The sequence below is a fragment of the Thalassophryne amazonica genome, chromosome 21 (genome assembly GCF_902500255.1).
Source record: "Thalassophryne amazonica chromosome 21, fThaAma1.1, whole genome shotgun sequence".
Lineage (NCBI taxonomy): Eukaryota > Metazoa > Chordata > Actinopteri > Batrachoidiformes > Batrachoididae > Thalassophryne > Thalassophryne amazonica.
The window spans coordinates 12944339-12970607 of NC_047123.1; the positions used below are offsets into that span (position 1 = coordinate 12944339).

The 26269-nt window shown below is 41.7% G+C and overlaps 1 protein-coding gene across 1 annotated transcript in view; it reads right to left on the reverse strand.

Moving 5' to 3' along the window:
• Positions 1-26269, reverse strand: part of LOC117503563 (regulator of G-protein signaling 6-like) — a 168519-nt gene that overhangs the window by 104728 nt on the left and 37522 nt on the right. Inside the window, exons 5-6 of the mRNA XM_034162823.1 lie at positions 14336-14442; positions 3128-3179 (exon numbers count right to left, since the gene is read on the reverse strand). Coding sequence (XP_034018714.1) covers positions 3128-3179; positions 14336-14442 — 159 coding nt within the window. The remainder of the gene's footprint in view (positions 1-3127; positions 3180-14335; positions 14443-26269) is intronic.

The following is a 26269-nucleotide window of genomic DNA, read 5'->3' on the forward strand; positions in this document are numbered from 1 at the left end:
AGCGCTTCTTGTGGGCGTCCCTGGAGGCCGACGTCCGGGATTATATCCAGGCCTGCACCAGCTGCGCCAGGGGCAAGGCTGACCACCGCAGGGCATCGGGACTGCTCCAGCCGCTGCCTGTGCCTCATCGCCCCTGGTCCCACATCGGCCTGGATTTTGTCACGGGCCTCCCACCGTCCCAGGGCAACACTACCATCCTCACGATAGTGGACGATTCTCCAAGGCGGCCCACTTCGTGGCCCTCCCGAAGCTCCCGACTGCCCAGGAGACAGCGGACCTCCTGGTCCACCACGTCGTCCGGCTGCATGGGATTCCAACAGACATCGTCTCCGATCGCGGTCCCCAGTTCTCCTCGCAAGTCTGGAGGAGCTTCTGCCGGGAACTGGGGGCCACGGTGAGTCTCTCGTCCGGGTATCATCCTCAGACCAACGGGCAAGCAGAACGGGCCAATCAGGAAGTAGAACAGGCCCTACGCTGCGTGACGGCTGCGCACCCGGCGGCCTGGAGTACCCATTTGGCCTGGATCGAGTATGCCCATAACAGTCAGGTGTCTTCAGCCACCGGCCTCTCCCCTTTTGAGGTGTGTCTGGGGTACCAGCCCCCGCTGTTTCCGGTGGTTGAGGGAGAGGTCGGTGTGCCCTCGGTCCAGGCCCACCTGCGGAAGTGCCATCAGGTGTGGCGCGCCGCCCGTTCTGCTTTGCTAAAGGCCCGGACGAGGGCAAGAGTCCATGCAGACCGTCGGCGGACCCCGGCCCCTGCATACCGGCCAGGGCAGGAGGTATGGTTGTCGACGAAGGACATCCCCCTCAAAGTGGACTCCCCCAAACTGCAGGATCGTTACATCGGTCCCTTCAAGATCCTTAAGGTCATCAATCCAGCCGCAGTGAGGCTTCAGCTTCCGGCCTCACTGCGGATCCATCCTGTTTTCCATGTGTCCCGGATAAAGCCGGATCACACCTCACCCCTCTGTGCTCCGGGTCCGGCACCGTCTCCTGCCCGGATCATCGATGGCGAGCCGGCTTGGACTGTGCGCCGGCTCTTGGATGTCCGTAGGATGGGCCGGGGCTTCCAGTATCTGGTGGACTGGGAGGGGTCGGACCCGAAGAACGCTCCTGGGTGAAGAGGAGCTTCATCCTGGACCCGGCCCTCCTGGACGATTTCTACCGCCGCCACCCAGGAGGCGCCCGTTGAGGGGGGGGTCCTGTTGTGTGGGCCGCTGAAGAGGAGGTACTGCTGGCCCACCACCACCAGAGGGCACCCTGCCTGGAGTGCGGGCTCCAGGCACAAGAGGGCGCTGCCGCCTCACAGGAGCAGCCGGGGTGACAGCTGTCACTTATCACCTACGACAGCTGTCACCAATCATCTGATCTTCAGTGGTATATCAGCAAGACGACATCTCCACCTCTTTGCCGAGATATCGCTCTACCGAGGAGGTAACGTACTCAGCCGACTTTGTTGTCTTCCTGACAGGAATACCTGTTGCTTTGTGTGTTGGATAGCAGATATTTTGTTTCCTTTTTTTCCGACAAGAGGTGGAGGTGGTTTTCCACCATACGTGTTGCTGGGTGCAGATGCACCCACATCTAACTGTTTTTGTTCCTCGCCAGCAGTACCAGATCCGACAAGCGGAGGCAGTGGCCACCTGGGAGTTCGGGACTTAGCGGCTCCAGTATTCCCGGGGTTCGGTGGCAGAGGAAATCGTGTGGTTCCGGTTCTGCTTTGGACAGATGTCTCTTATCTTCGAGCCTGCCCACGCAACACATTTTTGTGAATTGACTTCATTGACTATTATTGTAATCTGCTGTGTTTGTTGTGCTATTCACAACAGTAAAGTGTTGTTATTTGACTTCCTCCATTGTCCGTTCATTTGCGCCCCCTGTTGTGGGTCTGTGTTCCTACACTTTCACAACAGTATGATCGCGTATAGCACCTCCCACAGTATCGTGAAGATACTGTGGGAGGTGCTGCAAGAGTATGGAGTGAGAGGGTCCCTTCTCAGGGCCATCCAATCTCTGTACTCACAAGGCGAGAGCTGTGTTCAGGTTCTCAGCAGTCAGTCAGACTCCTATCCAGTGGGGGTTGGCTTCCTCCAGGGCTGCACCTTGTCACTGATTCTGTTTGTGATATTCATGGACACGATATTGAGGTGTAGTGTGAAGGAGGGTTTCCAGTTTGGTGGGCTCAAGGTCTCATCACTGCTTTTTGCAGATGTGTTGGCTTCATGGGCCTGTGACCTCCAACACTCACTGGATTGGCAGTGAGATGAGGATCAGCACCTGTAAATTTCAGGCCATGGTTCTCACAGGAAAATGATGTAATGCCTACTCCAGCTACTACTCAGGGGTTTGTTTATGAGTGAGGGCACAATGGAGTGTGAGGTTGGCCGGAGAATTGGTGCAGCAGGGGCGGTGTTGCATTCACTCTACCGTACTGTTGTGACGGAAAGGGAGCTGAGGCAAAAGGCAATGCTCTCAATCTACTGGCCAATCTTCATTCCTACTCTCACCTATGGTCATTGACGGTTGGATCATGAACGAAAGAAGTGGCCGAAATGGGCTTCCTTAGAAGGGTGGCTGGTGTCTCCCTTAGGGATAAGTGAGAAGCTCGGTCATCCATGAGGAGGTCGGAGTAGAGCCGCTGCTCCTTCGCATTGAAAGGAGCCAGCTGAGATGGTTCGGGCATCTGGTAAGGATGTCCCCTGGGCCCCTTCCCTAGGGGGGTGTTCCAGGCATGCGCAGCTAGTTAATATGGCACAGGAAAGGGAAGTTTGGGGTCCCCTGCTGGGGCTGTTGCCCCCATGAACCGGTCTCAGATAACCAGTTAAAGATGATGAGATGAACCTTCAAACATTTTATTTCATACAGTATGTAATCAGTCTAGAATACTATATACAATTTTCACTTTTTTAAATATTTGATAAAAACATTGAGCTTTTTTACAATATTCAAATTATTATTTTTTATTTATTTATTTAGATGGACCTGTATACTGTTGTGCTTAATTACTACAGGAAAAATGTCACTGAAATTAAACTACTAAGATCATAACTGGCATGAATTTGTCCCGATAATCTCCTGAAAAGTAATCACAACTCTAAAATGTCTGCATGTCCTTTTATTATTCTTACCATAATCTGTGTTTTCAGGCTCCCAGCAGTGTGACGGCCAGAAATACGGTGCCTGAAAACGAACAAAGTGAAATATGAGAGTGGAACAAACAGCAATCTCCAAATCAGTTTGTTGTACTCTTTAGGAAAACGTAAAAACAATAATATGAAAATAACCTAATAGGTCTCAGATGTTCTGGCTGGTGTCGCCACTTCAATCGGGCCGCACTGCCTTCACTGCACATGCGTCATTAGCCGCGGTTCACGGATTAACACGTCGTTTCTGCTTAAAACTGCACTCCAGTCATCATCTGTCTCAGCGACAGAAATCTGAAGCTTTTGTACAACAATCATTTCCACATAAATTCAGCATTATTTCATCATAAAAGATGGATGATCAGACCACCATGGCTAAACGAGCTACTAGCTGATGTGTTCACTGCGCGTCGGTCATTTCAAAGCGACATGGAATTTTGTTGCTTAAAACTGACTTTAGAATGATTTAAGAGGTTTTACCTTTATCATCTGATAGTCAATAATCCCATTAATCCATTTGATTGCTTTGGGTGAAGAGACTCCGCCTCAGACGTGCTGCTGTGCTCCGAAATGGCGCGTACCCAGTGAAGCAAAGTGGGCCGATTTTTAAACGGGCGGAGCGTTCGGTTTGCAACACCAGTACGAGGGAGTTGTTTGCCTCCGACCAGTGGTGGGCACAGCTAACCAAATAGTTAGACTCGATAACTGGTAATCAGCTAACTGAAAAGTTATCTTTTTTAACTCTAAACCAATAACCTGCCTAAAAACTTATCGGAAGCTACAGATAACCGATAACTTTCAATTTTGCCTCAAATACACTCAGCTATTAAGAAGTAGAGGTGGGCGGATCGATCCTAATATCGATAATATCGATACCAATGCTGGTATTGATATTGAACGATCCTCGTGTAAAAAGATAGATACTCAAGCTTTTTTCTCTCCTGCACGCACTGACTGCTGCGCATGCAGATTCATCAAAGTCTAGTCTCTGTCTGTAAGAGCAGCACTCTCACACAACACAGAGCAGCGCACCCTTGTATTGTGGTTTGTCAGCCCTCTACCTCAGGAGATTTTGTTTTAAGTTGTGTTGAGTGATATTTTTTTAAAGAAAAATGTTGATTGTGATAATAAAGTATTTTGTTGTCACGTACAATGTTTGGCGAAATTCTGTCCTAGGTCTTTTGGATCCTTTGGATCTATGAAACTTAAATATGAAAAAGTATCAGTATCTGTATTGATATCAGTGATACTGGGCCTATATTTACTTGGTATCTGATCAATACCAAAATTCCCGGTATCGCCCACCTCTATTAAGAAGCTGATTTTGAGTTTACACACCACCAAAGCTTCTAACAAAAGCAAAGGCTTTCACAAACCCAAACACACAATGAGCCAGCACTCTGCCCCCTGCTGTAGGAAAGCATCCAGTGCTGCGGTCCCGCAATGAGGCAGAGGTCTTGAAATGGAAAGCAGGTTTGAATTATAGTTTTGCTTTATAAATAAAATGATTCCGGATAGAATAACTACATTAATGTAAACTCTTAAAATGTACAAAGTGATATATAACACATATTTGTTAATTTTAAAATAATGCACTAATTCTGAAGATTTGAACATTAACACACAGATGCCCAGAGGGGATTATGAGTAAACTAAGCCTCCGCTCATACTGATTGGTTGATTCATTCATTCTATGTAAAAACCAACACAACTGAATCAATGTAACATGTGTTTGTGTTTACAAATAAATGTGCTTTTGTAAAATATTTTTTTCATTTGTATAAAAAAAGAAAGAAATTTTCAAGATCCCGCTAGACAGTGCCTAAGCGCACACGTGATGACATCACAACTCTATCCGGTTAGGGAGACAAGGTTTCTTTCAATAATAAGAACTGTGGTTGTGGTTGCTGGAGTTGTGTGGTGATAGGAATCGCCTTTTGAATGCTTGAATAACAATGTCAGTCGCACAAAGAAATCCAATAATAGTGAATAATAGTGCAGTGTCATAATGCATCAATCAGTCGCTCGGTGAGGCGTTATAACATCTGATCGGTTAGCGGATCCATGCATTGTTATAACAGATCAATCAGTCGCTCCTTGAGGCGTCATAATATCAAGCTTGGTTCACATGGCAAGATAATTAGGCCGATATCGGACCCAATCTTCCCCTTCCGACAATCTTAAGGACGCCCTGACAATCGTGACGACGCAAAATATAATCTTATCAGATATTCCTGCCGTGTGTAGTGTGTTAAGAAGGACGTGAGGAGCTAAATGTGACATGCAGCCAATCAGAAAGCAAGGTGTCTGACCTGGGAATGTTTGTGTGTGAAATCTGTTTGTGTGTGTTGTTTTTACTGTGACGTTGACGCCACACACTGTACAACTAAACCTGTCAGATCTATGATTTTTTTTTTTTTATCTCCACGTGTGTGGTCTCTCAGGTTTTGGAAACCTACAGATAATTTTAAAATCCTGTGCTCGACAACACTGTGATATAACCGGTCACCAGTAGATGGCAGTGTTCTATGCATTTTGCTGCATATATCACACGGCCTGAATCACAATTTAACAGACATTTCACCTTTTGAAGAAGCAACTTTGGCTTCTTCTGGCATTTTTACATAAAACAAACATAATTACGTCTATAAACCCAGAGAATATATTCACGAGAGTATTAGGCACAATATACAAAGAGTTTAATGCTGTTGTCCACATGGAGCCTGATCAGAGCATCTCAAATGCATTTCTTCTGTCGCGAATACCCATAATTCACCTGGACACAGCATGTCCACACTAAAACCTTCAAAATTAGTGCATTACTTTAAAACGAAAACATATATCTGATATTTTCACTTTACAACACTTCAGACGTGACCTTAATTTAAATAACTTGTCCAAAATTAGTTGGTTTAAAATTTTAACCATAATTTAAAACTGTATGCCTCTGGATGACTTGGGTGCTATTGCCAGTGTATTAAGGTGCATTTACACATAATCAATCAATCAATCAATTTTTTTTATATAGCGCCAAATCACAACAAACAGTTGCCCCAAGGCGCTTTATATGTAAGGCAAGGCCATACAATAATTATGTAAAACCCCAACGGTCAAAACGACCCCCTGTGAGCAAGCACTTGGCTACAGTGGGAAGGAAAAACTCCCTTTTAACAGGAAGAAACCTCCAGCAGAACCAGGCTCAGGGAGGGGCAGTCTTCTGCTGGGACTGGTTGGGCTGAGGGAGAGAACCAGGAAAAAGACATGCTGTGGAGGGGAGCAGAGATCGATCACTAATGATTAAATGCAGAGTGGTGCATACAGAGCAAAAAGAGAAAGAAACAGTGCATCATGGGAACCCCCCAGCAGTCTACGTCTATAGCAGCATAACTAAGGGATGGTTCAGGGTCACCTGATCCAGCCCTAACTATAAGCTTTAGCAAAAAGGAAAGTTTTAAGCCTAATCTTAAAAGTAGAGAGGGTGTCTGTCTCCCTGATCTGAATTGGGAGCTGGTTCCACAGGAGAGGAGCCTGAAAGCTGAAGGCTCTGCCTCCCATTCTACTCTTACAAACCCTAGGAACTACAAGTAAGCCTGCAGTCTGAGAGCGAAGCGCTCTATTGGGGTGATATGGTACTACGAGGTCCCTAAGATAAGATGGGACCCGATTATTCAAAACCTTATAAGTAAGAAGAAGAATTTTAAATTCTATTCTAGAATTAACAGGAAGCCAATGAAGAGAGGCCAATATGGGTGAGATATGCTCTCTCCTTCTAGTCCCCGTCAGTACTCTAGCTGCAGCATTTTGAATTAACTGAAGGCTTTTTAGGGAACTTTTAGGACAACCTGATAATAATGAATTACAATAGTCCAGCCTAGAGGAAATAAATGCATGAATTAGTTTTTCAGGATCACTCTGAGACAAGACCTTTCTGATTTTAGAGATATTGCGTAAATGCAAAAAAGCAGTCCTACATATTTGTTTAATATGCGCTTTGAATGACATATCCTGATCAAAAATGACTCCAAGATTTCTCACAGTATTACTAGAGGTCAGGGTAATGCCATCCAGAGTAAGGATCTGGTTAGACACCATGTTTCTAAGATTTGTGGGGCCAAGTACAATAACTTCAGTTTATCTGAGTTTAAAAGCAGGAAATTAGAGGTCATCCATGTCTTTATGTCTGTAAGACAATCCTGCAGTTTAGCTAATTGGTGTGTGTCCTCTGGCTTCATGGATAGATAAAGCTGGGTATAATCTGCGTAACAATGAAAATTTAAGCAATACCGTCTAATAATACTGCCTAAGGGAAGCATGTATAAAGTGAATAAAATTGGTCCTAGCACAGAACCTTGTGGAACTCCATAATTAACTTTAGTCTGTGAAGAAGATTCCCCATTTACATGAACAAATTGTAATCTATTAGACAAATATGATTCAAACCACCGCAGCGCAGTGCCTTTAATACCTATGGCATGCTCTAATCTCTGTAATAAAATTTTATGGTCAACAGTATCAAAAGCAGCACTGAGGTCTAACAGAACAAGCACAGAGATGAGTCCACTGTCCGAGGCCATAAGAAGATCATTTGTAACCTTCACTAATGCTGTTTCTGTACTATGATGAATTCTAAAACCTGACTGAAACTCTTCAATAGACCATTCCTCTGCAGATGATCAGTTAGCTGTTTTACAACTACCCTTTCAAGAATTTTGAGAGAAAAGGAAGGTTGGAGATTGGCCTATAATTAGCTAAGATAGCTGGGTCAAGTGATGGCTTTTTAAGTAATGGTTTAATTACTGCCACCTTAAAAGCCTGTGGTACATAGCCAACTAACAAAGATAGATTTATCATATTTAAGATCGAAGCATTAAATAATGGTAAGGCTTCCTTGAGCAGCCTGGTAGGAATGGGGTCTAATAAACATGTTGATGGTTTGGATGAAGTAACTAATGAAAATAACTAACAGAACAATCGGAGAGAAAGAGTCTAACCAAATACCGGCATCACTGAAAGCAGCCAAAGATAACGATACGTCTTTGGGATGGTTATGAGTAATTTTTTCTCTAATAGTTAAAATTTTGTTAGCAAAGAAAGTCATGAAGTCATTACTAGTTAAAGTTAATGGAATACTCAGCTCAATAGAGCTCTGACTCTTTGTCAGCCTGGCTACAGTGCTGAAAAGAAACCTGGGGTTGTTCTTATTTTCTTCAATTAGTGATGAGTAGAAAGATGTCCTAGCTTTACGGAGGGCTTTTTTATAGAGCAACAGACTCTTTTTCCAGGCTAAGTGAAGATCTTCTAAATTAGTGAGACGCCATTTCCTCTCCAACTTACGGGTTATCTGCTTTAAGCTACGAGTTTGTGAGTTATACCACGGAGTCAGACACTTCTGATTTAAAGCTCTCTTTTTCAGAGGAGCTACAGCATCCAAAGTTGTCTTCAATGAGGATGTAAAACTACTGACGAGATACTCTATCTCCCTTACAGAGTTTAGGTAGCTACTCTGCACTGTGTTGGTATATGGCATTAGAGAACATAAAGAAGGAATCATATCCTTAAACCTAGTTACAGTGCTTTCTGAAAGACTTCTAGTGTAATGAAACGTATTCCCCACTGCTGGGTAGTCCATCAGAGTAAATGTAAATGTTATTAAGAAATGATCAGACAGAAGGGAGTTTTCAGGGAATACTGTTAAGTCTTCTATTTCCATACCATAAGTCAGAACAAGATCTAAGATATGATTAAAGTGGTGGGTGGACTCATTTACTTTTTGAGCAAAGCCAATAGAGTCTAATAATAGATTAAATGCAGCGTTAAGGCTGTCATTCTCAGCATCTGTGTGGATGTTAAAATCGGCCACTATAATTATCTTATCTGAGCTAAGCACTAAGTCAGACAAAAGGTCTGAAAATTCACAGAGAAACTCACAGTAACGACCAGGTGGACGATAGATAATAACAAATAAAACTGGTTTTTGGGACTTCCAATTTGGATGGACAAGACTAAGAGACAAGCTTTCAAATGAATTAAAGCTCTGTCTGGGTTTTGGATTAATTAATAAGCTGGAATGGAAGATTGCTGCTAATCCTCCGCCTCGGCCCGTGCTACGAGCATTCTGACAGTTAGTGTGACTCGGGGGTGTTGACTCATTTAAACTAACATATTCATCCTGCTGTAACCAGGTTTCTGTTAGGCAGAATAAATCAATATGTTGATCAATTATTATATCATTTACCAACAGGGACTTAGAAGAGAGAGACCTAATGTTTAATAGACCACATTTAACTGTTTTAGTCTGTGGTGCAGTTGAAGGTGCTATATTATTTTTTCTTTTTGAATTTTTATGCTTAAATAGATTTTTGCTGGTTATTGGTAGTCTGGGAGCAGGCACCGTCTCTACGGGGATGGGGTAATGAGGGGATAAGCAAGATGCCTTACGAATGTCATTTTTCTGTCATTCGTGACACATTCCTGACATTCTTAATGTGACTTAACGCATCTGAATAGGTTTCTTAATAGTGCGTGTTGGTGCGTGAAATTCTTAATATTCGTGGAGCATGTTTTTGCCTGTCAAAAAATCTTCCATGAATGTCACACACCACCCTCATTTCGTCTCACGTTGTGGAGGTCGCAACTGAGCGTATTGATCCGTCTTGATGAGTATTGATCCTTAGTAGAACGTGACAACGTTCGTAGTGGTTCCTGTGATGGTTCTTGGAGCCCAAACTGTCACACGTTATTACGAAGTGACACAGAAACTGTCAAGTTTTGACACGACTTGTAACACGGCGTCACATTTCACTGAGCGCCATGACGGATCAGTTTTCTGTCATGTGCGCACAATTAAACCCTGCCCTGCACAACATTCAGTTTGATTGCTGACACCAAGTCGGCTAAAAGTCTAATTTCAGTGCTCTTCAGCACGCTCCTGCAGGTGTTCCACCTGCTGCATGTGCCTGATGTTTGGGGAAATGTGCCAGACAGGGGCCGCATGAAGCCACACATCTGGCGCTGTCCTCCTCCTCCTCTCTGCGCCACTCCATGGCACAGAGCCCAACTACGCATGCAGTCACAAGGTTCTTCTGAAAAACTGGAGCGATCTGAATTCGGTTGGATGAATATGGGTGTGTGTGTGGAGACAATTCACCTCGTTCACAACATGACAGAACTTAACGATGTGCTGTTATGCGCAATAGCGCGCGATAGCGCGTAACAACGCGGAACACTATTCTTGACTGTGCGTAATGGTTCCTGATAATTCTCCAGCAACATGTGCCATTAATTGTAATGTGTGGTAACAGGTTGCAGCAGTTCCTGAGGACACCTGACTCCTTTGCCTCAAATAATCACATTCGTGATCAGCGGCCAAGAATGGGTACTTCTTGGCATTCGTGACTTGTCGTCGTTATGTGTAAACGCAGCATTAGTATGGGGTCAAAAGAATTTTTTTTTCTTCTATCACCAATTCTCCTTTGCCTGCAGAGGATAGAGTGGTTTCTTCTAGAACCAGCTCTACTCTGTTTGTAAAGGATGGAACTGCACATCTAGCACAAAAACCTACATCTGCAAAATTGTTAGTGGACTAAAAATTATCAGACCAAACCTTATCAGAAGATTATTGGTCCGATGATGGTTTTCAAAGTTATCTGAAAAGCTAATCCAATAATAGAAACATCATCTTCAATAATTAGCGGATTAGCAGAACTGTTCCCACCCTGCCTCTACACAGCAGCACTGAGAATAGGTTTTATTGAGACTGAAAAGGTGTATCACAGCTGAAGTGTCAAACTTTCCTGAAGTGAGACGTGTCCTGAGGTGTCGAGTGGTGTGGGAGGACTGCAGAAGCAAGAATCTAACAACTGGAAAATAAACCGTGGAAACCAGGACAATGGATGAAGCCAACTGACAAAGAAGAGGCATTAATTAAACAAATTGTTTCTTTTGTGTTGCCTGAAGTCACATTTTATTTTCAGTGAGACACACAGCATAAAGATAATAACTGAAGGATGTTAATTGTTTGTATTTTTGTCTCCTTTGTGTTTCTTTGTCTCACATATAATTTTTATCAAAAATGTAATTCTAATGTTTATTATCTTTCTAAAACATATTTTCCTTTGCCTCCTCTTCTGTTGTTTTCCTCTTCATTTGAACGTGTGGAACCACACAGAGCACATCAGTGTCTGCTGCTATCTGCTGTAATTAATCTGCTCTTGGAGCTCCAGGGGACCTGCAGACCCCCAGTAAGACCCAATAAAGAGGAAGCAAGTGGATGATGCAGAATGATCAGCCCTTTGCTGTTCCCAGCTGAAGTGTCTGAAAATGCTGAATATTGATTTTCATTTGAACGTTCAGAAAACAGCAGTGCAGTGGAATCAGTCGGAGACTTTGATGTTATTGTTTCGTCTGTGCCCATTGAAGAAGGAGTGTAAAGTCTGCAGGATTTGTCTTTTGATGTGAATCTAATTCCACACCTCCCCTTTTGGTTGTTGCCCACATGTGCTTTCCTCACTTGCTTGATAAATATTTTAACAAACAGCACAATTCATTTTTAATAAAGTCGCATGATCTCGACATAGAATTGGGGAAGCCAATTGAAGACAATTGCATTTTTTATTTAATAATGAACAAACTGTTATAATACTACTAAAATAAACAGCCATTAAACATATAAATGGACCGCATTTATACGTTTAATGATTTTTATTTTATTCTGCATAAGAAGCTCAAAGCACTACACACCTGGAGCAACTAGGGGATTAAGGACCTTGCCCAATGGTCCTTAGTGATTTTCTGGTCTGGTTGGGTTTTGAACCAAGGATCCTCTGGTTTGAAGCCCAACGTTTAACCACTACACGATCATCTCCCCCCAACATATTTGACCAACACATAACTGATGATGGAGGAATTTAGCCTTGTGCCATTTTCATTTTTGAGACTTCCTTCAATCTTCAATAAATGCATAATCCAACTCCAAATTTATGTCCAAGATCCCTCAGATTAACAGCAGCATCTGTAATAAGTCCGATACAGGCCCTGATAGTTTGGGGAGGAGCTTGCCTCAGCGTATCGTACCGTAAAGCGGATGGGACATTACTTGGATGGCCCCATTACTATGACCACTGCCGGATGGGATGGTAGTCCACTGCAGGATACCTCCCAAGACAATGCCGGTTACCCATTTGCAATTGGGTGAACTTGGAAAATGTCGGTGAAGTGTCTTAAGCCAAATCTCCACATACTATCCTTGCATTCTATGTCCTGGCCGTTGCATCTTTGATATGTGTACAGAGCAGACAGACTCCACTCAAGTCAAAGCTTCCATTTCTCACTCTGCACACACACTGATGCATGTGGTAAAGTAAGTCAGTCCCTTCAGCTTGTTTTCACTCGGAGTCGCCACAGCAGAGCTGAGGTGCATCTGCATGTTTATTTGGCACAAGTTTTCTCTGGATGTAAATTTCTCTCTTCTCTCTCTTGCTTCTCCACTGACTCTTCACATGCACTGCAACCAACACGTGTCTACAACGGACCAAAAATGCAACATGATGGATACAACACAAATGTAGTATATGAAAATCTGGCCTTATGCTTGTAGCATTCTTTATGGCCCCTTCACACATAGTGCGAAGTCTGGATGGCGTTTGGATGAAAACGGCAAAACAGTGCGAAACAGTTTAAGAATTAGCGCCGACAGACAGGCATGCACGAACCCGGTGCGAGACTTCGTGCACACCGGTGTCTGATGAGCAGGAACAGTGCGAGGTGCACCACATGGTGCCGCATATGTGGAAGAAATAAAAACCAGCTGGTACGTGTGGAACCACATTGCGCCACTTATGTGGAATAATAAAAAAAAAAAGAAAAAAAAACACACCACCCGGGATGCAAACTTGTGCCTTTCAATAATTAGCTCATCCACCTGCCTGAAGAGCTGAACTAATTACAATCAGCTGGTTTATTGGGAAGATGGAACAAATATGTGGCTGGACTTTTACTTTCTGAAGCTGGATTTGACATCTCTGGTTCTTCTATTGCAGGGGTGCCCATGTTCGGTCCTTGAGATCTACCTTCCTGACACTCACAACACACCTGAATCCAATGAAAGAGTCGTTAAAACCCTGCTAACGAGTCTTTCATTGGATTCAGGTTTGTTGGAACAGGGAGACAACTAAGAGTGTCAGGAAGGTAGATCTCGAGGACCAAACCTGGCCACCCCTGTTCTACTGGATCCCAGTTGTTCCTCCCACCACGTGCATGAGGCTCTGTGAGTACAGGTAACTGTGCTGTAACGCAGTTTGTCAGGCTATATTTGCCAATATTCAAAATCTAATTTACCTCTGTATCTGCTCAACCAAGTACTCCACCAAATAGCAACAACAGTGAAAGAAATATTCTCTTTATGGTACATATAAAAGTTAGAGGTGATTGGGCAATAGATTAAGTTGAATATTTTTCCAAATATGACAACCACAACATTCAAGGGGCTTCATGTGAAAAAGGTTTAACCTGATCCATTCCTTGAACAAGCACATTCAGAATAGTGGAGAGAGAAGAGAACCTTCCAGAAGGACAAACATCTCTGCAGCAATCCACCAATCAGGTCTGTATGGTAGAGTGGCCAGACGAAAGCCACTCATTAGTAAAAGGCACATGGCAGCCCACCTGGAGTTCTATGCAAAAGTGATATTTAATTGTAACTGAATGTCTTAAATCAAACTGAAATACATCAAATTGGTTGTTGAATCAATAATGAATCAATGTAAATTTGGTGATCAAGTGAGCCCAGGTGTCAGCCTGACAATAGCTTTGAATAGATTACTTAAATTTTTTTTTTTTTTTTCAAATTTAAACATTAATTGATACATTAGTGCAGTGAGATATGTATGTATATTTGGCAAAGCTTTATCTCTGTGTTGGACAGAGTATATTTAATATCAACTGTGATCGAACCAAAACCCCCCCAAAAAATGCTTGGGTTCATAAAGATCCTGAACTTGTGCAATGATTGTTTCTGGTTTCAATTACCACTATATTATTTATATTATTTAATATTAACACTGGACAGTGGCTATCGAGACACAATCCATAAATTCACTTGGTAATGAAGCATATCAGTCCAAAATATCTGGATGGGCCAGAGTTATTAATATTTAATGTACTATTGCTGTATCTTCATTATAAGCCAGTGCTCACCTGAAAGCGGTAATAAGTACCATCATCTCTAAGAGAGAGGATGTGGTCTGAGACGGGGAAGAAATATCCCTGAGCTGCAATTAGGCTCCCAATATGCATGGCCTCAGCTGTGAAAAGACCACAAGAAAAAGAATGGACCTCAGCAGGTACTTCATATCTTCATGTTAATCTGAACTACAACAATTTACAACCCCAAATTAGAAAATGTTGGGACGAGAAAGAGAGAGAGAGAGAGAGAGAGAGAAAACAGCTTTATTTCATTTGTTAATACACATCCATTCCTGCATTTATCTCCTGCAAAACATTCAAAAAAAAGTTGGAACTTGGTTGTGTCCTTTTGAATTTGAATGAGATTTTAGCTGCATGGGATTTGTTGCCTCGGTATGGTGATGCCATGAATCAAGTGCTTTGAAAAGGTTTGTGACCCCTTGACTTTTTATAGATTTCAATTTGTTGATGACCTACTTAATAAATAATTATAGCTAAAATTTCTAAAACTGTGACCTTTAAACTGACAGTGAAAACCAATCCTTACAACATGAGATAAATGAAAATGAAATGAAAATATCAAAGCAAAATAGAATGCAGTAGTACAGCCTGTTCCTCCATTAGTATAACACAACAGAATCATCATTTTTACAGCCAGTTTTTTTTATAAAGGTCATGGAATGAATACAAGAACACAGACAAACAGTGAGCAACCATGCAAGGAGCTAACCCTGAAAGTGTTGGAGGATTCTGTGGCTGTGACTTGTAACAAAATTTTAATTTTTAATAACTTTGATTCACACAGCAGAGCAGAAAATGTAACAAAACTTAATTATTAAGATTTGTTAATATTTACTATTAAATGTACCTCATACATAAGCACCAATAAAATAAGTAGTGATTTAAGTATTAATCATTATTGGGCCACAGGGTACCAACATATTGTAACAAATTGAGATATTAATAAACATAAGTTAAGACAATATTGAATTAAATATGAAACTTAATTAAACCTTAAATAGGGGCACCACCTATTTAGACCTACAGGAACATTAATTTAAACAACATTAATCAGTCTCTGATCTGAAAGTCATAAGTTCCCAATACAACTGAAAAAAAAAACAGTTTAAACTGAACACAATAAAATCACTGGAATAATATTTACACAATTATTTACATATATACAGGGGTAAACAGGTGACTGACATTTTGAGAATATGAATAATGATTCATGGTTTTATAATAGAGACAGTCTGTTAATCGTGAGACGTTAAAAGATAAAACAGTAAAGGAACAAAGTTGAAAAATTTAAAAGGGAGTAAATTTGGAATTAAATGATGAATTTGGGTTCACCAATTGTTCTTATTCTTATTAAGAAAATTACCAAAGGAATATGTCTACCACTTTACATAGTACAGAAGCTAGAATCTTTGACTGGACTGGGTTGCTTGACGCAAGGATGTTTCGCTTCTAATCGCAGAAGCTTCCTCAGCTAAATTTCTTGCTCTGGTCCTCTGACTTCTGTCTGGACTCTTATAGAGAAGAATAACAGAAGCCAGCAAAGCTGGAGTTTTAAACCTAACCAGACACCCCCTGCTGAGAGGCAGACTGCTACTGGCTAGTGACTAACAATTGCTCTAATTAGCACCTATTGTGCTCTAGTTAGCACCCTCCTAATGACAGGGCAGCTGTCCCTCCTAATGATGGGATTGATGCCTCTCCTGATGACTTTCCTGATGACGTGAATGACTCATTACTAGGAACAAAAGACTGAAACTGCTTTGACCTGAGTGCCCCATTGTAAACGGGAGACAAAGCATGTCTCAGACCCCCTCCCCAGTTAAGGCTGGGTTTCAACTGTTTCACATACAATGCTTCCTTCACGGCCCTCTCAAACCATTTCTTTTCTCTGCCTAAGATTTTAAATTCCTTGTCCTCAAACGTGTGGTTAGTGTCTTTAAGGTACAGATGAACTGCAGACTGAGGTACACCGGTGCCCTCTCTGCGGTGCTGGTATAGCCTTTTGTGCAACGGCTGCTTAGTCTCACCTATGTAGTGTTCGTTACAGTTTTCCTGACATCTGATAGAATACACTACATTGCTCTGTTTGTAACTAGGGATCCTGTCCTTAGGGTTAGTTAATTTCTGTCTGAAGATGTTAACAGGTTTAAAGTAAACTGGAATTTTGTGCTGTCTGAAGATCCTCTGTAGTTTTTCCCCTACTCCTGCTAAATACAGGAGAGACACTCTTCTTCTTGTCCCTGTTTCCTGTCTATCTGGTCTCTTTGTTCTCTGGGACTTCTGCACTTTGTCCAGGGACCATCGTGGGTACCCACAATCTGTGAGGGCTTTTCTGACATGTTGTTGTTCTTTAGCCCTTCCTCTGTAGTTGTGGGCACCTGTAGGGCTCTGTGTTGAAGAGTCCTGATCACCCTGAGCTTGTGATCAAGGGGGGTGGTTTGAGTCAAAGAGCAGATATTGGTCAGTGTGAGTGGGTTTTCTGTAAACCCCTGTCTGGAGCTGCCCGTTCTCTCCAATCGTAACATCACAGTCCAAGAAGGCCAAATGGCTGTTTCTGGCAACCTCACGTGTGAACTTGATATTGGAGTCCACCAAGTTGATGTGCTTTGTAAAGGCCTCCACAGAGAGAAGTCAGACTACCAGAGCAAGAAATTTAGCTGAGGAAGCTTATGCAATTAGAAGCAAAACATCCTCGCATCAAGCAACCCAGTCCAGTCGAAGATTCAAGCTTCTCTACTATGGAAACCACCTAGACAAGTGAGAACCTTCACAGAAATCTAGCCACTTTACAACAATTGAGAACAAAGCCCTTAGCAACCTTGATTGGGTCACAACATAACTGAGCTGGTTCATTGGCTGACATAATTCTGGTCCAGTTTTGTGATGGTCCTTGTGTGGCCTTCATTGTCTGTGTCAGGTTTGAGCTCAATCAGGCCTCCCAGGTGACTGTGGGCTGCAGGTCTGCCTCATTTGTCAGCATGGTCGAACAATGGTAGTTCGGTGGTTCCTTTTGATTGGTTCCAAGTGACCCACGAATGAAGGTTTTAGGTGTCTGTTCTCAAACGATATTCTGGTGTCTTCCAAAAACTTGTAGAAGACCAAATTAAAGTCTTTGTAAAAGTTTTGAAAAATTTCAAGGCTTGGGAGTTGTAAAGTACAAAACAACAACAACAAAAAAAAACACTAGTTTGGCTAATTTGCTCTTAAAAACTCAGATAGGAAGTTGTCTATAAATAACAGAAAATTTTAAAAGTGATCAAGACTGGCACATTACCATCGAAAATTATAAAGCACTGAACAAAAGAACAAAGAAGTCCAAAAACAAAGGGCCGCATGCAGCCCACAGGATGCTGTCCGACAGCCCCAAAAATACAGAAGAAAAAAAAAGAAGAGCAAGAGAGCCAAGGTTCCTTCATTCAAGGCCTTTTAAAGGGAGCTACTACGTCAATAAGCTCCACCTATTTGGGGCATTTAGTTCTGCTCAAAGAAAAGTCAGAAAAACTTAAAATATACTGGAAGACTTTCTGTTCTTTTCCCACAACATATATGATGACCTTTCTAAATACATCCTAAGAAAGAACTTAGGAGGCTAAAAAACACTTTCCAAAATGGCAATTCATTAATAATTCAAGAAATAACATTTGACATACATCAACAGTTATAAAAAGCTTTACCTGAAATAAAAATGTTACACCTCTGTCACACCTTGACGATTTAGCCAGTGTATTCCAACTATATTATAGATGCTGGCATAATACATCTAATAACTTATGGGTAAATTTTGTATAGAGAGTTTGCACATGACATCACATGTCACGTGCAGGGCGGTACCAGTACAGTTGCAGGTCAAATTTAGCCAGTCACAATACATTTAGCTGTGAAAACAAGCCATCTTAACTCCTCTTTCCCCCTTTTGTTGCCATTTTTCCACTATTACACCATAGCTAGAGTTTGAAATACTAAGTTTGAAAAAAACCGTGTCACTAAAACATTAATCTAGGGATGCACCGATACCACTTTTTTCCAGTACATACATTTTGGTACTCGTCAATACCGAGTACTGATGCGAATACTTAATGATACCATTACAGTTTTATGATGACTCTGAAAACATGTTTTATTCATCAGTTGTTCCTTACTTTTGACTGTAAATGCTACAATCTAATTAGCTTTATTTTTATTTACAAACATTTCACTTAAATCATGTAACTTCACTATTACTAATACAAATTGTCCTTTAACATTAATTGTGTGTTTCTTAACAAACATGACACTGCCAGACATCTCACTTAAATGTAACCTGTGGACTTCAGCACAACAAAATATAAAGTAACAGAACTGAAACTGTCCATCAATAACTTTATTTATGTCTGTGAGGACTAACACTTTTTTTTGAAAATGTGAGGGCAAATTCTATTTGATGAAAAGCAGCTTCTCTGCTTGATCAGCTGTGACCCTGTTTCTGTTTTTATCTGCAACAGTGAGCTAAACAGTTTTTCAATTTCCACACTATTATTAACTTTTAATTAAATACGTACAGGTAGTATACACAAATACAAACCGTAAATGTTTTTTTCCCCAAAGGTGGAACTTCTAATATTGGAGGAGCACAGCATGCGCATGCATGGCGTCATGCACATGCAGACACACACACGTGGTGTCGCAACCCGAGGCAAAACATAATAATTTTTACATTATTTTATTTTTTCTTTGTGGTTCATGGGATTTTTATCCTCGCGTTCAGACAGGATAGCCTGTTGCTTGTGGTAACTGATCTGTTTAATTAATGAGCCTCAGTGAACAAGCTTCTGCCGCAAAGAGCAGCTCATGGAAGCGACCGCAGCACACAGAGATTCCACAAATGGATTACCCCTGTAGCGGACCGTGACACCTGAACACCCACACCAAGGGCTGAAACTCACCAACCTTATGGACAATCTCCACTACTGAAGCCCTGATCAGAGTTCTGATGGCGAATCTGTGGCGCAAAGTGCCAAAGTCATGGAGGAACTTTTTTCAGCCACATGAGGAATTAAATTATTTTTTAGATGTTATAGTCCAAACTCAGGATGCTTTATGTGGATTATTTTCTTCGTATGATCGTGTGATGATGAATTCCACTGAAAAGAACAGGTAAGACTTTTTATTTGCTGTATGTGTGAATTTAGTCCACTAAAGACTGTGGCTTTCAGCCAATCAGTGGACAGCATTGACGGACGTATTTGATTTATGAGTAAATTACATGAAAGCCTGTAATAATCCATAAATCAGATACATCACTGTTAAAGCCGCAGTGTTCAAAACGTATGAAAAATGTAGTGGATATAGTCCAGAAATTTCGGAGCGTGCGTGTGAAAATCCCACAATGAGAGGTTGATTTCACGCTGCAGTAAAGGGGTATCGAGTCGGAGTATTGAGAGACTTTTTATGACTACGAGTACGAGTAAATTAATACGAGATCGGGCCGATACTCAGTCCTGGTATCGGCATCGGTACATCCCTACATTTATCCTTTCGTTAAGGAAGCTGCTACCACAAAAAAAGGGTGACCTAGATTTTTCTTGACAGTCACACAGCAGCACACAACATTCAATAAAGTTAATGATGAATAATATCACAAAGGGTAGGGTTAGAAATATTGAAATAAAAAATGAATGCACCACATCACTCGTTTTAATAAGGGGGCCACCAACGACAGGACCACAAAAAAGGTGACTTTTTCCACAATCATACAGCAGCATACACAATATTCAATAAAGTTAATGATAAACTATATCACAAAATCAAACATAAACGCACCACAAAACATTACTCATTTTGTTACGGAAGCCGTGAGGGGACCATGAAAACAAGAGGGGGACTCCGCTCACTTTTGTCTCCACAAACACACAGCAGCATACGTAACATTCAATGAAGTTCATGACGAACATTTTCACTAAGTATAAGTATATTATAAATATGCAAGTCTGCAATCCTTAATTAACTTATTAAGTCCTGAGTGTACTTACATGTGCGGTGATAACGATGTCGCTCCAAGTCCAGTGAACTGCTGTGTACAACCACCTAAAAAATGCAATTTTCTCCTTGTACCGCAGTAATTCAGCACCAGAAAGACAGCTGGTACCTGATAGTGGAGTAGCTGCTTCAGCTACTCCACTATCAGGTTCAGGGGTGATGAGTTTATCTCAAAGCTTGTCCAAAACTTTGCAGTATGTAAGGAGTTTCTCATGTAAATAATCCTGGAAGCCCTACGCTTGCCCGGCAGCATGGTGATGGGAGTGGCATGGAAGTGGCCAGGTCACGTGACTGCAAAACCTTTATAAGCTCAAAGCACATTGAAGCACGCTGAAGCAGGCTGATATACAAGTATATTGTAATACACAGAGTAACTCAAAAATGTTTGGGCATGCATAATATTTTTGACGTATGGCAGCGTATGGCTCATATGTTCCACATATGGCCATAAGTTGTAGATAAGTTATGCAAGTGTCAACACGTTTCTTGTAAGTTACTCATAAGTCAAAATTTGTCAATTGATGGTGTCCATTGATTGGCTCAGTTTTCATGCAAACAGACTGTTTCAAATATTAAACATTCACACAGAGTAAACACAAAGTCTTAATCTTACCTGTTATGTCATTTCAGTCAGATTCATCATCACATCCTCATAAAGCATCCTGATTTTGGAAAATGATGTCTGAAAATACTTTAATTCCTTGTCACAGCTGAAGAAGCAGTGTTTTTAAAAAGAAGTCCCTCTTTGGTTTGAGCTATTTCTCACCCTGAACCAGAGGATGCCAGCTCTTAAAAGTTGAAAGAGTCAAAGCACCTCATTCAGTCATGTTCAGCGTTTACCACAGACAATTCTTCAACAGTCTGCACACAATGAAAATAAATACCATGATCCACAAAAAAAATACAATAAAATAATGCTAAATTACTCTGTTTTGCTTTCATGTTGAGAAGAGATGCCGCATGACAGCGTACGCACGTTCAGTGATGTGCTTGTCAATATTTAAGTGTTCCACCTGCAAAACAAAAGGGTTCGGCCAGCGGTGGAAACACAAATCAGAATCAGAATCAGAATTGCCTTTATTGTCATTGTAATTTGCATTACAACAAGATTTGAGTGCAACTCCAAAAAGGTACTTTCCATGATGCGAGTAATTTTTAACCAAATAAAAGATAGTGAAATTTAACAGTACATTATTAAGATTATATGAACAACTAATATAAACATAAGGTAAAATAAAATAAAATAAAATAAAATGTGGACCAAGTAAAATGTAAAACAAGAATTATATACAACTGTGGAATCATATTGCACGGGAAAACGGCACATGATTTACAGATATTGCACAAGAAACTTGAAAGGTGTGGATTAGAGTGATTTGTTATTGTGCAAAGCAGTGATCACTCTGGGGAGAAAGCTGTCCCTGAGTCTGTTTGTCCTAGTTTTGATTGTCCTATATCGTCAGCCAGAGGGTAGTAGGTCAAACAGGTGGTTGCTGGGGTGGGATGTGTCTTTGCAGATGCTGGCAGCTCTGCTGAGGTAGAGAGAGCTGGCAATGTTTTCCAGGCAATCAAGCCAGACTCTTAACTGTTCCGACACATATCATATGTGTGGTACCGACCCGAATCGCTTGGTAGAAACGGGGCTGTCAGCATACGCTGGTTAAAATTGTCAAGGTATGACAGCTGCATAATTCATTAGACATACGCCCGGGTATGCCAGCGTTTTTACTAGGGTCAGCATATGCTGGCTAATTCGTCAAGATGTGACAGGGCCCTTAACAGGTTAGACTGGAATATACAATGTCTTTTGGTAAATTATAAAAAGAGGAAAATGCATTATAATCTTCTTCTTTGGATAAGAAGAGGTTATTTGTACATTGAAGTATGTCTGTGTTTTTCCTACCCTGGCCCTCCCAGGGGAGCTCTGGTCCTGCCCCCAATGTTGGTTACTTTTATGACCCTAATGCATGGCACCTGGAAGAAGACCATTCCGTGTTTATTGCTCTGTTATCGAGGTGGAGAGCACCGCTAGCCTGGAATATCTTTGGCATAGACAGGTTAATATGAACCTGAACCATAATAATAATATGAACCATCATTCAGTCTGAACTGCACACTCATCTTCAACCACTTAGTCCAATTAAGGGTCACGGGGACAGGACACCAGTCTGTCGCAGGGCCACATACAGACAAACAAACACAGTCACACCCGCACGCAAACCTATGGACAATTCAAAGTTTCCAATCCACTTAACCTGCGTGTCTTTGGATGTGGGAGAAAGTCGGAGCACCCGGAGAGAACCCATGCAAACACGGGGAGACCACGCAAACTCCACACAGAAAGGTCACAGGCAGGAATCAAACCCATGACATTCTTGCTGTGAGGCAGCAGTGCTAACTGCTAAGACACCGTGTTGCCCACTCTGAACTGAGCTTAACCCATTCTGGTTTTCACAAAAACCTTTGAAGTGTAGTTATACTGATTACTCTTGTGAGAGGTGGGTGATCAAACAGGAACTCCACAGGGATCCTCCTGCATGAAGTTCTAAGATCAGGTCAAGTAATCTTTAGTTTCAAAGATTTTTTATGATGTGAAAATTAGTTTGAAGTCAGCTTTGTTACAGACTGGAGTGTTGGGAAAGTGTAAGTACACGGACCCACAACAGGGGGCGCAAATGAACGGACAATGGAATAGGTCAAATAACAACACTTTACTGTTGCGAACGTGCACAACAAACACAACAGATTACACAATAGATCAGAGGTCAAATTACAAGGTGTCGTGTGGGCAGGCTCAAAGATAGGAGACGCCTGTCCAAAGCAGAACCGGAACCACACGATTTCCTCCGCCACCAGACCCCAGGAATACTGGAGCCGCCAAGTCCCGAACTCCCAGGTGGCCACTGCCTCCGCGTGTCGGACCTGGTACTGCTGGCAAGGAACAAAAACACAATTAAACGTGGGTGCGTCTGCACCCAGCAATCTGCACGGCAGGGAAGCTACCTCCACCTCTCGTTGGAGAAAAAGTCTGTTATCACTCACAAAAATCACAAAAAGGGCTTTCTATCAAGCAGTCAGGCTGAGGATATTACCTTTCAGGTAGAACGATATCTCGGCAAAGAGGTGGAGATGACGTCTTGCTGATATACCGATGCAGATCAGATGAGTGGTGACAGCTGTCACAGGTGATGAGTGTCAGCTGTCACCCCGGCAGCGCCCTCTGGTGCCTGGAGCCCGCACTCCAGGCAGGGTGCCCTCTGGTGGTGGTGGGCCAGCAGTACCTCCTCTTCAGCGGCCCACACAACACTGGAGACTATGAAAAGTACATCTTTTTGCATTTCCAGTTACAGCAGAGCTGGAATCTCAGTGAGATAAGAGCTTGAGTATATTATGTTGACCTCCGTTCAATTCACTTTCACATTTCTGTGGCTTCATGGCACCTTTCAAGGTCTTCTCAAGAATGGACAAAATCACTGTCTTGCGCATTGTGGCTAAAAGGTCCGCTAGCTCTTCTGGTTAAAAGGTTGATTGGGAATAAATGGTGCTAGTGTAATGTGTATAAATATTGACAATGTTTTACAGGCTTCAAATCTGTGGCATATTAAAATATCAAAGTGAAAATAGGTTCAATCAAAGGTTGGGCACCTGTGCTTCCATTCTTAGCAAATTTAGTGTGAAGTAGTTGTAGAATTACTGAAATTGGAGCATATTAGCACATATATAGATGTCAACGTTTGTTTATGTTTGTGATGAGGGTCGAAACCATCTGTTATATCATTGTTTTTTTTGACAAATTTCATATAATGTTCTGTGAAATGAACCAGTAATATGTTAGAGAAGCTTATTAGAACTGTTTTCTTGAAGTTGCTACTGTTGATTGACGTAAATACGACATCTGAATGAGCTGTGATACTGCTGTTTATGGGAAACATGAATGCCCATGTTTGTTTAAGCAGATCGTAACAACTGCTTTAGTAAGATTTATAACAAACATAGCTTCTTTTTGGTCAAATAAATTAAGAATATATTGTAGAAGTTTACTGGCAAACCCCGTCCTTCCCCCGCCCACTTTTCTTTGTTAATCTTCATGGGATCTGGTATCGTTTCATCATTGGTCCTAAGTAGTGATTCATAATTTATCTTGTATTGGAAAACTTTCTCCGAGTTCGTCAAAATTGCCACAGTCATTTCTTGAACGTTTGTGCCACCAAATCTTCTTTTCTGTTCCTTCAAAAATGCTTTTAAATTCACCACTGTCCATCGCTGAAAATCATCCAACCTCATCCCTGTATCATCCATTTCCATGAATTTCATCTGTCCAGTCTAAAATTGTGTCTAAAATCAACTTTTCAATCGCATTTTGCATTAACTTTTTCTATATCACTATGAAAATCTTGGCAGCTTATCGCTTCTGGGTCAAATCTATCACCTTTGGGTGTCCCCATGATTTATTGTGTATGCTGACATAGCGACTTCATCTGTTACAGCCATTTGTTGTGTCTTTGTTTGCAACTCCCGCATGTAGACTAATGCAATACAGCCTGGTCATGAGTTTAAATATGAACCACAGAGCAGGTAACACTGGGTGTTGGGTGTGGTTGTGGAGAACAGTGTCTGCAAGGAAAGGTTTACTAACCTTAACTTCACAGATTTATGCTGTGATTTTTGTGGAATCAATGCCACACTTCAGAGTGTCTGTGTTTGCAATCGTCTTGGCTTAAGAATAAGATCCAGATTTTCATGTTGTTTCCCATCTTACTGTACGACTGAGACTTCAAGGCTAACCAGCGATCTGGTGAAAGCTTGGGTGACTTTGGAATTAGGTGTCTTTCGACAATCCTTGGATACTGCTGGGGTGAGACAACATCAGCTACTACCTTTTAGCCACTTGGTTACTTCTCTGATGCTGTGTTTACACATAACAACGACAATTCACGAATGCCACGAAAAACACATTCTTGGCCGCTGATCACGAATGTGATTATTCGGGGCAGAGGCGTCAGGTGTCCTCAGGAACTGCTGCAACCTGTTACTGCCCGTTACGATTAATGGCACGTGTTGCTGGAGAATTATCAGGAACCATTATGCACGGTCAAGAATAGTGTTCCGCGTTGTTGCAGCGACTCAGTCTTCTCAGAAGATTGAGTTGTCTTGGTGTTAATCCGCAGATTTTAGAGCTTGTGTATTCTGCACATATTGAGAGTATTTTAACATTTCATCTTTGTGTTTGGTTTGGTCACTTGAGTTGTAAATGTAAGGACAAATTAAATAGAATTGTAAAAATGGCGGGGAAAATTGTGGGAAAACCCCAGAAGACTCTGGCCCACATTTACACTGACAGGATGAGGAGGAAAGCTGAGAGAGTCCTGGCAGACAGCTCTCATCCTCTGTCCTGTCAGTTTGAGCTCTTGAAGTCTGGGAGGCGCTACAGAGCTCCTCTGGCCAAAGGTTCTTTCAAAAAATCTTTTATACCAAATGCCGTCACCATAATGAACTCAAAAAAGTGACCACTCCACAAATTAAACCTGAACTGCTTTACTTCTGTTTTATTTGATTTTATTAGATCTTACTGTACGTTTTATTTATCTTACTAGGTCTTATTCTATTTCTTCTTTTACTTCCATGTATTTTATGTATCTTATTTTTGTTTTATTCGTGTGTTTGTATGAATGTTTTATGACTGTTTTTTTGTCTTTTTTGTGCTGGTGAGCCGAAGACAATTTTCCACATCGGTGGACAATAAAGAATTATTCTATTCTATTGCGCGTAACAGCGCATCAAGTTCTGTCACGTTGTGAACGAGGTGAATTGTCTCCACACACACACCCATATTCATCCAACCAAATTCAGATTGCTCCAGTTTTTCAGAAGAACTTTGTGACTGTGTGCATAGTTGGCCTCCTTGCCATG